The sequence below is a fragment of the Mastomys coucha genome, unplaced genomic scaffold (assembly GCF_008632895.1).
Source record: "Mastomys coucha isolate ucsf_1 unplaced genomic scaffold, UCSF_Mcou_1 pScaffold22, whole genome shotgun sequence".
Lineage (NCBI taxonomy): Eukaryota > Metazoa > Chordata > Mammalia > Rodentia > Muridae > Mastomys > Mastomys coucha.
In genome coordinates, this window is record NW_022196905.1 from 223,432,435 (window position 1) to 223,444,820 (window position 12,386).

At 50.8% G+C, this 12,386-nt stretch overlaps 2 protein-coding genes across 6 annotated transcripts in view; both read right to left on the reverse strand.

Moving 5' to 3' along the window:
* Window positions 1-5,278, reverse strand: part of Best2 (bestrophin 2) — a 6,609-nt gene extending 1,331 nt beyond the window's left edge. For 2 of the 4 annotated variants that reach the window (XM_031391116.1, XM_031391113.1), the window contains exons 1-9: window positions 5,254-5,278; window positions 4,296-4,494; window positions 4,104-4,198; window positions 2,711-2,944; window positions 2,482-2,636; window positions 2,088-2,165; window positions 896-1,048; window positions 679-759; window positions 377-531 (exon numbers count right to left, since the gene is read on the reverse strand). In XM_031391116.1, the coding sequence (XP_031246976.1) occupies window positions 377-531; window positions 679-759; window positions 896-1,048; window positions 2,088-2,165; window positions 2,482-2,636; window positions 2,711-2,944; window positions 4,104-4,198; window positions 4,296-4,447 (1,103 nt within the window). In that variant the 5' untranslated portion in view covers window positions 4,448-4,494; window positions 5,254-5,278. Of the gene's footprint in view, window positions 1-376; window positions 532-678; window positions 760-895; window positions 1,049-2,087; window positions 2,166-2,481; window positions 2,637-2,710; window positions 2,945-4,103; window positions 4,222-4,295; window positions 4,560-4,835 lie in introns of those variants that run through there. The other 2 variants (XM_031391114.1, XM_031391115.1) reach the window with 2 other exon arrangements.
* Window positions 5,279-9,048: 3,770 nt separating this feature from the next.
* The window catches only part of Get3 (guided entry of tail-anchored proteins factor 3, ATPase), a 7,708-nt gene continuing 4,370 nt past the window's right edge, over window positions 9,049-12,386 (reverse strand). Inside the window, exons 3-7 of one of the 2 annotated variants that reach the window (XM_031340616.1) lie at window positions 10,753-10,901; window positions 10,511-10,661; window positions 9,824-9,931; window positions 9,534-9,731; window positions 9,049-9,379 (exon numbers count right to left, since the gene is read on the reverse strand). In XM_031340616.1, coding sequence (XP_031196476.1) covers window positions 9,248-9,379; window positions 9,534-9,731; window positions 9,824-9,931; window positions 10,511-10,661; window positions 10,753-10,901 — 738 coding nt within the window. In that variant the 3' untranslated portion in view covers window positions 9,049-9,247. Of the gene's footprint in view, window positions 9,380-9,533; window positions 9,732-9,823; window positions 9,932-10,510; window positions 10,662-10,752; window positions 11,044-12,386 lie in introns of both variants that reach the window. The other variant, XM_031340617.1, reaches the window with a different exon arrangement.

Below are 12,386 nucleotides of genomic sequence, written 5' to 3' on the forward strand. Positions count from 1 at the left end.
CCAGCCTGGTCTACAGAGTGAGTTCCAGGATAGCCAGGGCTACACAGAGAAACCCTATCTCGAAAAACGAACAAACAAAAAGGTAGGTTAAGGTGCTATAATCTTAAATATGGCCCCATCTTGTCTTTAAAAGTCTTTAGATCTGCCCTCAGTCTCCAACTGATGACCAGTTCCCACATCAGTTACAGCCCGGAACTTGATCTAGTTTCATAGCCAAACTCCTGATTCCCTTGGCTCCACCACCCGAGTGTTAGGCTTCTGCGTGTGCTCCACCTTTCCAGGCAAAATTGCCTAGCTTGGTTACTGGAACCTCTTTTTCCCCCTTTAACCCACAGACCTGTAGAGCCCTAAGCCACACCCACCCCCGCTAACTCACGCTATATCAAAAGTGGAGCCCTGGAAGGAGGGCTGCTGAAGCAGGAAAGCGGTGGCCGCGGTGTAGGGAGCGCGAGCTTCCGCTGCATCCCAGTATAGATCTTTCTCCAGCATGGCCAAGTCGTCATACATCTCATCGACGGCTAGCATGGACACCTGAGGATTCGGACAGGCAGGGCAGGGTGGGTGGAGCCTTCTTGGTGCGTGGTCAAAGAGTGAAGAGTGTTTAGGGTGAGGCCTAGGAGAGTCTGGGACCACCTTAGGAAACTCTTAGGTGCGTGCCCACCAGGAGGAGACGCTGACCTGGAAGTTGCGGTCAATCAGAAAGTTGGTCTCAAAGTCGTCGTCGTCTTCTCCAAAAGGGTTAATAAGCTGTTCCGCTACCTGAGTTCAGAGAAGAAAGGCAGGCAGAGCTTAGAGAATCAACAGGACAGTGGTAGAAACAAACAAACAAACAAAAACAAAAAAGGAAAATCTTTCAAATCCCACTCTTCCCTCCCTGCCTCAGGGCCCCACCCACCTTAAGCCATCCAGCGTAGAAGAAGAACTGCAGCAAGGTGAAGATGGGTACGCAGAGGTCCAGGGTGTGGTCTTTGTAGCCCTGTGCAGGGTCTAGGAACTGACGACCAATGAGGCAAGCCAAGAAGTAGCTGTACACTGCGATAGTGACTACCTAAGGACCAGGCAAATGGAAACCAGACCACTCCTAACTCCCAATCCCTCCCCATGCGCCTCGGGGCGTCATGGAAAGATCAGGATTAGCACTGAACATCAGGATGATTGAGTTGTAATTGACTTTCAGCCCTTACACTTTTTTCTTTTGTTTTTTTTGAGACAGGGTTTCTCTGTGTAGCCCTGGTTGTCCTGGAACTCACTCTGTAGACCAGGCTGGCCTCGAACTCAGAAATCTGCCTGTCTCTGCCTCCCAAGTGCTGGGATTAAAGGCGTGCACCACCACTGCCCAGCAGTTTTTAAAAACAAATATTATTAAGAAACTATCTTTGGAGAGATGGCTCAGTGGCTAAGAGCACTAACTACTCTTCCAGAGGTCCTGAGTTCAATTCCCAGCAACCACAAGGTGGCTCACAACCATCTGTAATGGGATCTGATACCCTCTTTTGGCATGTCTGAAGACAGCTACAGTGTACTCAATACATATATAAAATAAATAAGATCTTTTAAAAAATAAAAAGAAGCCGGGCAATGGTGGCACATGCCTTTAATCCCACCATTTGGGAGGCAGAGGCAGGCAGATTTCTGAGTTTGAGGCCAGTCTGGTCTACATACAGAGTGAGTTCCAGGACAGCCAGAGCTACACAGAGAAACCCTGTCTCCAAAAAACAAAACAAAACAAAACAAAAAAGAAGTAGAAGAAAAGAAAAAAAAAGGAAAAGAAACTATCTATGTAACCTAGCCTGGTTTCAAGCTCTGGATTCTTTTTTTGGTTTTGTTTTTGTTTTTTTTAGGGGGGGGGTTTCAAGACAGGGTTTCTCTGTGTAGCCCTGGCTGTCCTGGAACTCACTCTGTAGACCTAGCAGGCCTCGAACTCAGAAATCTGCCTGTCTCTGCCTCCCAAACTCTGGATTCTTTTACCTCAGTTTCCTGAATGCTGGGAGTTAGTACAGACCTGTGTACCACTGTGAACAGACCTCCATTTTCCCGTATATGGCCTCCTATAGGGGCTGACTATAAATGGAGGCATGGATAGTTACCTGGGTGTAGACAAGGGGTATGCTAATCCAGTCGTAGTGAAACAACATCCCACATTTGCTCCGAAACACATTCAGCTCCTATGGGTAGATGAAGGGCATGAAAGAGGTTGAACACTGAACTTGTGTGAAGATTAAGTAGAAGTGCGCTGATGAAGATGGGGTCACATATGAATTAGGCGGGTGTATCCTGGAGCGCAGGGTATTTGGTGATGACCTACACCTGGGTGGGGTTACGACGCACTACAGGGCTGCCCCTCATGGGAATAAAAGCACCTGGTAAGGGTGTTTGGAATATTGCTTCATGGGAAGTGGGAGGTGCGAGGTCAGCCACCCTCGACCCACTCCAATGTGCACAATTTCTTCTAGTCCAACAATGACTTCTTCTCAGGCTCACCTCTAGTAGCAACTTAAGGGCACTGTTGTCGCGGATGCGCCCCTCTCGCCGCGCCTGCGCTGCCAGGCTCGAGAACCACACGCAGGGCACCCAGTACTTATTGTAGGACGAGTTCAAGTTCTCGAACTTCTTGCGTTCCTCTCGGGTCATAAATCCTGGAAGGAGGTGATCCAAGGTTACCTGCACCGCTCTCCTGTCTGGCCCTGCCATCCTCTGGCCAGAGACTCACCAGCCTCGACCACGTGGTCTATGGTGGGGAACCGTTTGAAGACAGCTGTGCTAACAGAACGAAGGATCAGCACGGCTGAGAGCCCTGCGTAGCGCATGAGCGTGCGCCGGTAGAGGCGGCCTCGATCATCTCGCCCGTGCACGGTGCCGGCCACTATGCACATGAGTGCATCCGGCAGAGGCATGCATAGGTACTGGTTCCACCAGCGATGCACCACCAGAGTCACGTAGAAGCCTGGGAACGAGCCAGAGATGGAAACTCAGCGAACATGCAGAGATCAAGAGTTCAGGAGCCCAAGCCGCGGGATTGGTATAATATTGGGCTTGCATCAGAATCCTTGGAAAATGCTGGCCACCCTGATCACACAGGTCATCTGGTCTGAGAACTTGGGGACCCAGCCCTGAAGCCAAAGAGACTGGAGCAAGTTGAGTACCCTGAGATGGGGAATTATGGTCCTAATATGGAAGCAGAGACCCAGGGGTCCCGGAGGTATATTCCTCTGACTCCAGGGAATCACTGGGTTCTCTGACTGGAAACAAGGGCGAGCACAACGATGTGTAAATGTGGAATGTACACTGGGGACATCTACAGAGATTTACCACAACAGCCACACATAGTCCCCACACTAGGAACTTATCAAAGAGTTTAAGCCTGGCTGTGGTGGGGCACGACTTTAATTTCAGCACTTGGGAGACGGAGGCAGGTGGATTTCTGAGTTTGAAGCCAGCCTAGTCTACACAGTGAGTTCCAGGACAACCAGGGCTACACAGAGAGACCTTGACAGAGAGAGAGAGAGAAAGAGAGAGAGAGAGAGACAGACAGAGAATTTAGTCCTCAGCCTGCTTTATATGGAGAGTTTCAGGCCAGTGAAAGCTACATAGTGAGAGACTTTGTCCCAAACAACAAACAGACAAAGAAAGAAACAAAACCACCACCACCACCACCAAAACACACACACACACACACAAAACCCCCACACATAGAAAGAGTTTGGCCCTATGTGAGAGGGAGAACTGGGCAGGCTGGTCATACCATCCATGTGATGCAAGGGATGTGAGGTTTCTGTGGGGCTAGGAGCCAGGCTAGATTTGAATGGAATAATATCTATTTCCTGGGGGAAGGGATGCTCAGGATGCGTGCACCACTCACAACTCGTGATAAGTCTGTGGGTGAGGTGATGCTCCTAAGGGGGCACCTCAGAGGAGGGTATCTTAACCAAGTGAGATCCAGCGTCTCAGGAGGTAGGGTCATCTTCCAGTTGTGGATTCAGCAGTGGGAAGCTCTAGAGGTTAGATGTCTTAGAGGGGCAGGAATGGGGTCCTCCAAGAAGCATGGATGGAAAACAGGTTTCTCCCTTATGTAGGAATAGGATTCTCAGGGGGAACAACCTCACCAAGTACAAAAGAGACGGGGATGAGGCTGGCGTACTGGTCGCAGTATATGACAAGCTTCTCGAAGTAGCGCTTCTGCTCTTCTGCCAGTAAGAAGCTGCAGGGTAGGGAATGCAGTAGCTACAGGTCTCCCCTCCACTCCCAGTCCCTTCCACAAGGCTCAGGTCCCCAGCCTCAACTCCAGGTCTTCTCACCGATAGGCGGCGCTTAGTGCCATGTAGAGTCCCAGGAAACATAGCAGCTCTCGCCACAGGAGCTTGTAGATGCTTCCGCGCCACAGCAGTAGCAGCTGCGAGAAGCCACCGAAGCGGGCATTCGCCACCCGGGCTGTGTAGGTGACGGTCATCGCTGCGCCTGGCCAGTGTGGCCAGTGGAGAAGGGGTTAGCCTGGGCCTGTGAGCCAAGGGAAAATGCTGGGAGGGGCTGATCCTGGAAATTTCAGTTGAAGGTGAAGGTGCCTGCGGACAGCACAGCAGGTGATATCCAGAGTCTCAGGACCCTAGTGCCTCGTGGCCCTAGGGCGCTCCCCACTCACGTCCTGGTACCAGTCCAACCCCCCCTCCACTCCCCCCCATGGTCCTGGCTCTTTCTCAAGTTCCCTTGCTCTGTCTTCCTCCTCTAGACTACTGGTCCAAGCCCCTTGGACTTTTACTTAGGTCCCTCACTTCCCAATCCTTTGGATGAATCTAGTCACTTTTTGACTTTCTTCCCCCACACCCTCCTATCCCTTTCACCTGTACAACAATCTTCTTGTCTTCCCGAGTCTTCAGGTTCCAATTCTCAGAGTTCGACAACCCCACATCCTCGTTGCCCACTCTCCCAAGTTTGGTTTTCTCTCTGTCCTCTCTTGAGACTACAGTCTGCCCTGGCAGAACTACTATCCCCCTCAAATTCAGAACTGCTCTGAATAGCGTCTCTAAAGCTCCAGGTCCCCCAGTCTGTCCAGCAGGCTCCCTTCTTCCAGGAAAGGAATCAGCTCACCCCAACGCCCACTTAATCCTCCAGCTCAGAGACCTCCAGTTCTTCAGATCTTCCTCTATCTTCCTTTTTTGCTGCCCCTCCTAGCCTTCCGCCCTGTCCCCGCCCCCAGGAGTCCTGCCCAAAGTTGGCCAGTCTAGGGTCATTTATTCTCTCAGGCCTGGTCCTTCTCACCTGCGGCAGCACAGGGACACAAGGGACAGAGACTAAAAGGGAGGGGTGTCTTCAGTATTGGGTGGGGCTGAAGCCAGACTGTTTGGGAGGTAGCTGGGGAGTGGGCGTGGGCAGCCCCTCCCAAGTCCATCCCCTTTAGATGAGTTACAGCTCCAGAACTTTGTTTGGAGAAGGTCTGCCAGCTTGTCTCCTGGGCAGGGGGGTGGGGTTGGGTGGGGTAGTGGTAGTGTGTGTGTGTGTGTGTGTGTGTGTGTGTGTGTGTGTGTGAGGTCTGCCTTGTACTTTCTTGCTCCTTTTTGTCTCCCTGTCTCCTAGAGAGAAGGTCCAAGGTATCTGGAACCTAGAACTGGAAAAAGTGAGAGGGAGAAGGTCGTACACACACACACACACACACACACACACACACACACCTCACACTCACAGCCCAGCAAGACTGGGTCACCCTTTAGTTACTTGTGGTCACAAGTCACAAAGATGCACACCACCCTGTAGACCCAGACACACATTTTTGTTTCCCTTACCACAGTGGCAATCTACATTGTCCACTGCAGAGACGTTCAAGGTCAGCCAGATATGCTGGAGCTAAGACTGGAGGACTGTCATGAGTTCCAGGCTATCCTGGGCTACAGGATGAGACTGAGTCTCAAAAACCCAATAGATGCCGGGTAGTGGTGGCGCACGCCTTCAATCCCAGCACTTGGGAGGCAGAGGCAGGTGGATTTCTGAGTTTAAGGCCAGCCTGGTCTACAGAGTGAGTTCCAGGACAGCCTGGGCTACACAGAGAAACCCTGTCTTGAAAAACCAAAACCAAAACCCAAACCAAAAAAACCAAAAAACAAACAAAACCAAAACCAAAAAGAAACCAATAGATGAAGAGGTGGCTCAGTGGTTAAGTGTGTAACTGCAAATTTTGTAGAATTTGCTCCCCACACCCAGTCTGGTAGCTCACAACCACCTTTAACTCCAGGTGCAGGGGATCCAAGGGCGCCTGTACCTAAGTGCACATATCCCCACCTAGGCAGAGACACATATAGACGTAAGTGAAAAAGTAGATATAGAGACAAAGAACTCATACTGCTGTACTTTCAGAATTTGGTACCTATACCCACACTGTTGCTTACAACTGTCTGAAACCCCAGTTCCAGACTTCTTTTTGTTTTTTGTTTGTTTGTTTTTGTTTTTTCGAGACAGGGTTTCTCTGTATAGCCCTGGCTGTCCTGGAACTCACTCTGTAAACCAGGCTGGCCTCGAACTCAGAAATCCACCTGCCTCTGCCTCCCAAGTGCTGGGATTAAAGGCATGCGCCACCACTGCCCAGCTTAGACTTGTATTTTGAGAAAGGGTTTCTTTGTGTAGTCCCCAACTGTCCTGGAACTCACTCTATACACCAGGCTGGTCATGAACTCAGAGATCCACCTGTCTCTGCCTTTAAGTCCATCAACACCACCCAGCTTGAAAGAAATAATTTGTTAAAAACACAATAGAAAAAGAAAGGAAGTCGAAGACACCTCCAAACTCACATGAGAAATGTGGGAGCACCTCCCTCAACACAGTGGGATAATCCTAGGGTCAGAGGATGATCCTGGGGGTTCCTGATGCTTGCTAACCTAGGGTCAGAGGATGAGCCTGGGGGTTCCTGATGCTTGCTAACCTAGGGTCAGAGGATGAGCCTGGGGGTTCCTGATGCTTGCTAAACTAGTGAAGACATGTTTGCCAGGGCTATAGTTGTTGCCTAATGGCAAAAGATTTGCTAAGCATTTGTAAAGCCCTGACAACATTCCTAGCACAGCAGGGGATGACAACAGGGATCCTTACTACAGTTTCATCAACTAAAACCCCAGTGACATCCATGCATTTGTACATTAATATATCGAGGCAGGCATGTGGCATATGCCCATAATTCAAGCATTTGGGAGGCTGTGTATGCAACCTGAGCTACATAGTCAGGCCCTGTCTAATATTTAAAAAAGAGAGAGACCTTTTCTCAATGCTATGTACTATTATGTGCTGTACGCAGAAACACCCAGACATATACTTAGGTCTCAATACTCAACAATGCCCTGAACACACAACCAGGGACACAAATCCTTGTCCCTACATTTGGCACTGATTCAAGGTAGATGTTTTCTCTTCAGAGACACGCCAACAGGAGGCCCACTCACAGTCTGGCACAAAGAGTGCTCCCACTGCCACCTCAAACTTCAAGGATATCTACAGATACACAGGTATGAGAGGGGCAGAGGCTCAGAGATTAGATTTGGCAGGGATACTTTAAGGTCCCCATGCATATCTTGCTATCTACCTGCTGAGCAACAGAAGTGGGAATGGCCTGGTGCAGCACCACCCGGAGGCCCATCTGGTCGGGACGCAGTGTTCCCAGGCTGGCAGATGTCTGCCCCACCTGGGTAAATTAGGAACCAGCTTGGGCTAGTCACTCTTGGACCCATATCTCCGCTGTCCAGCTGCCCAGCAGCCTATAAACCTTGTTGCTGACTGGGGTGTCACTGCCAGCTGTAGGATCTGAGCACTGGACAGGCTGTTCTTGACTGTCCTGAGTCCTTAGTGTGTGTCCTTGAGCTCCCTGCAGCTCATCCCTTCTTCCCCAGCACACACACACACATCCCCACACAGTTCTTCACACCCTGCTGGGCTGGAGGGCAGGCTGCCTGGTTCACATGCCTCCACTACAACAGCACATGACTCCCACTGAGGTCTGAGCCGGGTGGTGGGGGAAAAAAAACCTGTGTATTTCATCAGCAAGGGAGATGGCTCCTGTATTCCTACTAGCTAAAAGGGCGAGACGTACAATTGAAAAAGCTAGGATCTGAACCTGGGCAATATGGGCTTGTAGTGTGTGGTCCTTCCCTATCTGTTTACATTTGCCACCTTAACGTGCCCATACCGGCTTGCACACACCCTGAGTCCAGCAGGAGGACAAGTCTGAGCTCGTGAATGGGTTTCCCTTACACGCGTTCCCTGGCACGCCTAGACCCTGAATGTACCAAGAACACCTCCTGAGTCATGTATGTCTTGAAGCACCCCCTTTTTGTCCCCTTGCACTAAGTGGCAGTAGCTTGGAACTTGAAAACACTCCAAAGTCATGCTTTAGTTCCAGTTTCCAAGGCATCTGTGGGTGCAGTGAGAGGCTGGAGACGCACATCTACTAAGTGCTTTCCCCAAGGGTTCTAAGTCTAAAAATTCGTATTGCAGCTCAGGCCCCCAATGTAAGGGCTGCAGGAGTAAAGTTAAACAGTGGAGGTCTGTACTGAGGAATCTCAGGAAGCCTTTTCTCTGGAGGCAGGTTCAGCCTTATGGGGACCCCCAGGATCCTCTGCCTTCCTGTCAGACCTCATCAGTCTTACCCCAGGAGGAGCTGAAAGCATCCCACCAAGGCAGGAACTAGGGTGTGCAGATCCTTAATCCCCAGTCTGGCAGGCCCAGCCTCTGCCCAGGGCGCCCACTAATTCCCAAACTAAACAGCAGGTGGTGTTGGGCCCATTGCCTGCTTAATCCGTTCCCTACCAGCCTGGGGCTGGCCATGGGGCCTAAGGATTCCCACACTTGAGTTTTTAAGGAAGGGAGCAAATGCTTCCATTACAGGCATTACAGCTCTAGAAAGATCTTTTAAGAACAGGCTTCTCACTGAAGACAGCTTCTTTCCACAACTGTCACCAAAACCATGCATGTTTGCTGTGAACAGATCTGTGTGAGGGGGGAGACGAACACGTGTGCAGTCTACAATCTCTGCAGCTGTACACAAGTGTTTAACCATCCACCCCTCCACTGACAAACACAGCTGTTTAAGACTATTTTATTGAGGAGTATGAGGCAGGAAGAGGTGGGGGGCACTGCAGCCTCCCCAGGCCCCACCAGGGGGAACAGACCCCCTCCCGCCCCCTAAGTGGCTCCCCCTGCATGATGGGGGACTTTGTGCAAACTCTGCCCCGTGGGGAAAGAGAAGGGTATGAAGTGGCAGCAGCTGGGGTGGGGGTGGCTACTGAGTGCTGGGGGGCTTGTAGGGCTCCAGGAGGAGGGCAGAGAAGGTGTTGACTTTGTCGGCTCCTCGAACCTCGTGAGGTAACAGTGGCAGCTTTACAATGTGGAAGTCTTCATATAGGTCTTCCATCTGTAACCAGGTTAGAGAACAGAAAGCAGAGACTGGAGGGCAGAGGGGCTTAAAAACCCAGGGATGGCCTGGGTCTCACACTTCCCAGTCCAGCCCCAGCCCTCAGAGAATACAGTATAAGACACAGGATTCTTGGCTGGGCAGGTGGGCATACCTGGTCCAAGTATTTGGCCTGGATCTTGTGTCGAGCCTCACACATCTTGCAGGGTTTTTCAGGGTCAGGGAAGACAAGCTGGTTGACGATGATGTTGTGGGTGTCGATCTTGCACTTAGCCAGCTCCTGGATCAGCCGCTCCGTCTCATACAAGGACAAGAATTCAGCGATGCACACACAGATGAACGTTGTCTGTTCCTGTGGGGCACAAAACAGGAGCGAGGGAAGGGATCTGGCTGATCCCATTTTCAGGAGCCTCTCACCGCCTGCTGAACTGGATCATAACTCACAGGGTCCTTGAACTGTTCGCTAACGGATCGGATGACTGGCAACGTCTCTTCTAGCTTGGAGGCCAGCTGGTCAGCATTCATGTCCCCCAGACCCAGCATGTTGCACATCTGTGGGGATGAGGGAATAGACTTGCCACCTCCTTGGGCCCATCAGACCCTCTGGGTCAGGGGCTTACTGAATACTGCAGCATCTCTATTAAAGGTGTGGGCTCTGGGGCCAACTCATGGGGTATGTCTGTGTAATTTTAGCTCTTCCATTTTGTGGGCAAACATGGCCACAATATCTGATCTCCTGAATTCTAAGTTTTCCCATCTTCACGCCTTACCTTCAAGAGTTGTTGTGCTTTGTGAGCTGGCACATGTTTTATTACAAATTGGTGCTAGGCACTTAGTAGGTGCTCAGCAGACATTATTATCTGAGGGCGGAGGAAGGCACATGCATCATGCATCCTCTAGAGGTGGATATGGGAATGGGGCAAGCGTCACAGTATTGATGGCTCACAGAATCATTTCTGTGTCCTCCATTTTTTTTTTTTTTTAAGTACATGTGCTGTGAAGTGAGCACCACAGTTGACAGAGAAGGAAAGGAAGACCTATAGAGGTGAAACGATTTACTTCAGAGCACACAGCAGGTGAGGTGCAGAGGGAGGGAGGGTAAGACACTGAGCAGGAGGGTGTGGCACCTGCCTGTGAGATGAAGGGGCTGATCTGGTTCTTGATCTGCATCAGGCGGCCCAGGCCCCGCTCCACGATGGTGGGGAAGTTCAGGAGCCTGAGTGTATGGCCGGTGGGTGCTGTGTCGAACACTACCACTGAGAAGTTCATGCCTTTCACCAGCCTGGGGGGAGATGGGGGTCAGGCTCACACCAGAGGCCAGAGGCCCTCCCAAGGCAGGCAGGCACCCCCCTACCAATCCCTGCCAGGCTGACCTCATGACCTCGGCATAACTCATGGCCTCATCGATGCCAGGGAAGGCGCTCATGGCCTCCTGCATCATCTTCTTGCCCATGCTCAGCATGTTGTCTTCCTCGAAGAACTCGTCGGGGAGCTCTGCAACGCCCAGGCTGGGGTCTATCTCCTGGGGGCCGAGGAGACCAGACTCAGGCTGCTGCGATGACGGACTCCCAGAGGGGGCCTCAACTCCTAGGTGCAGGCCAGAGGAAGCCCATGTAGGGCTCCAACCACATAGGATCCCGGGTCTGTCTCATCAATGGTTTAACCTTCACAATCAAGTAAGAAATTGCAAACTTGGACTAGGGGAGGCCCCAAAGACAAGTTGAAACCCAAACCCACTACAGGAATTTGCAAACCAAATTTTGCTTTCCCAACAAACAACCACAGCTAGTTCCAACCACTTTCAGATTATGCCTCTAATGCGGGTCATCTTTGAATATGACTCTTTAATTTTTCAAACAAGACCATTATGTAGCTGAGGCTGGCCATCCTCACCCTCCTCAGGGTTGGGATTACAGGTATGCTCCATCAGGCTCACTGGCCAGTTATTCTGTAGGTCACCTTGACCCTTGTTTTCTCTCCCTCTTGGGTAATATTCTCTATTTTGAGGGGTGGGGAGCAGGGTTGCAGATGGAACCAAGGGCTTCTCATAGGCCAGGCTAGTTTGAGCTCCTTCAAGTTATGCCCCTAGCAACTTCACTGGGAGACTGTAAGCAGGTGCTCTACCACTGAGCAATTCCCAAGCCCCTTACCTTAATGGTAACTACCTTCTAGCTGGATATCTGACCCTGTGACCCGAGTCGCCAACTATTAGATTTTAATAAGAGCTCCACTACTGAGGTACAGCTCCAGCCTAGGCTACACGGTTGCTTCTGCCAGTTCTTCTTCTTTCACTGATGTAGGCAATCTCCCCCATTCTACTTATCCATACTTGTTTGTTATTGCTGTTTTGGGGGCAAAACCAGACTTCAACAGTCATACCTGCCCCCAATTCCTAATGACAGGTCTCCAACAGATGCCTGAAAGCCTTGCTATGCCTACTCTCACAAGTGTCTGTGTGCTGCCGGTCTCATTCCTCCTCAAATATCTCCTGTCTCATTTACTGTGGAAGTCACAGCCTTTGCATGAAGGGGAAGCCCCTGGCTGGGCCTGGTGGCACAGACTTGTAACTCCAACAATTCAGCAGAATGACAGGAAGGTTGCAAGTTTTGCCAAAGTGAGCTTAAAGCAGGCTGTAAACTTAAATGAGACCCAGACCAAAACCAACAAATCAAAATGGAATGGGTCAGGCCGGATGGCACACACCTTTAGTCCCAGGGCTTGGGAGGCAGAGACAGGCAAATCTCTATGAATTCAAGGCCAGTCAGGTTTACAGAGTGAGTTCCAGGACAGCCAGGGCTACACAGAGAGACCCTGTCTTAAAAAACCAAAACCAAACTAAACCAAACCAAAAAACTGTAATAGTTCAGTAAGATGGTTCAGCAAGTAAAGAAACTCAATCCATGATAGACCTGAATTCTATTCTGGAAGAGAGGAAGCATGCAGTCACACACAAGTATAACAGAGAGCGGGGCAATGGTGGCGCAGGCCTTTAATCCTAGCAGTCACA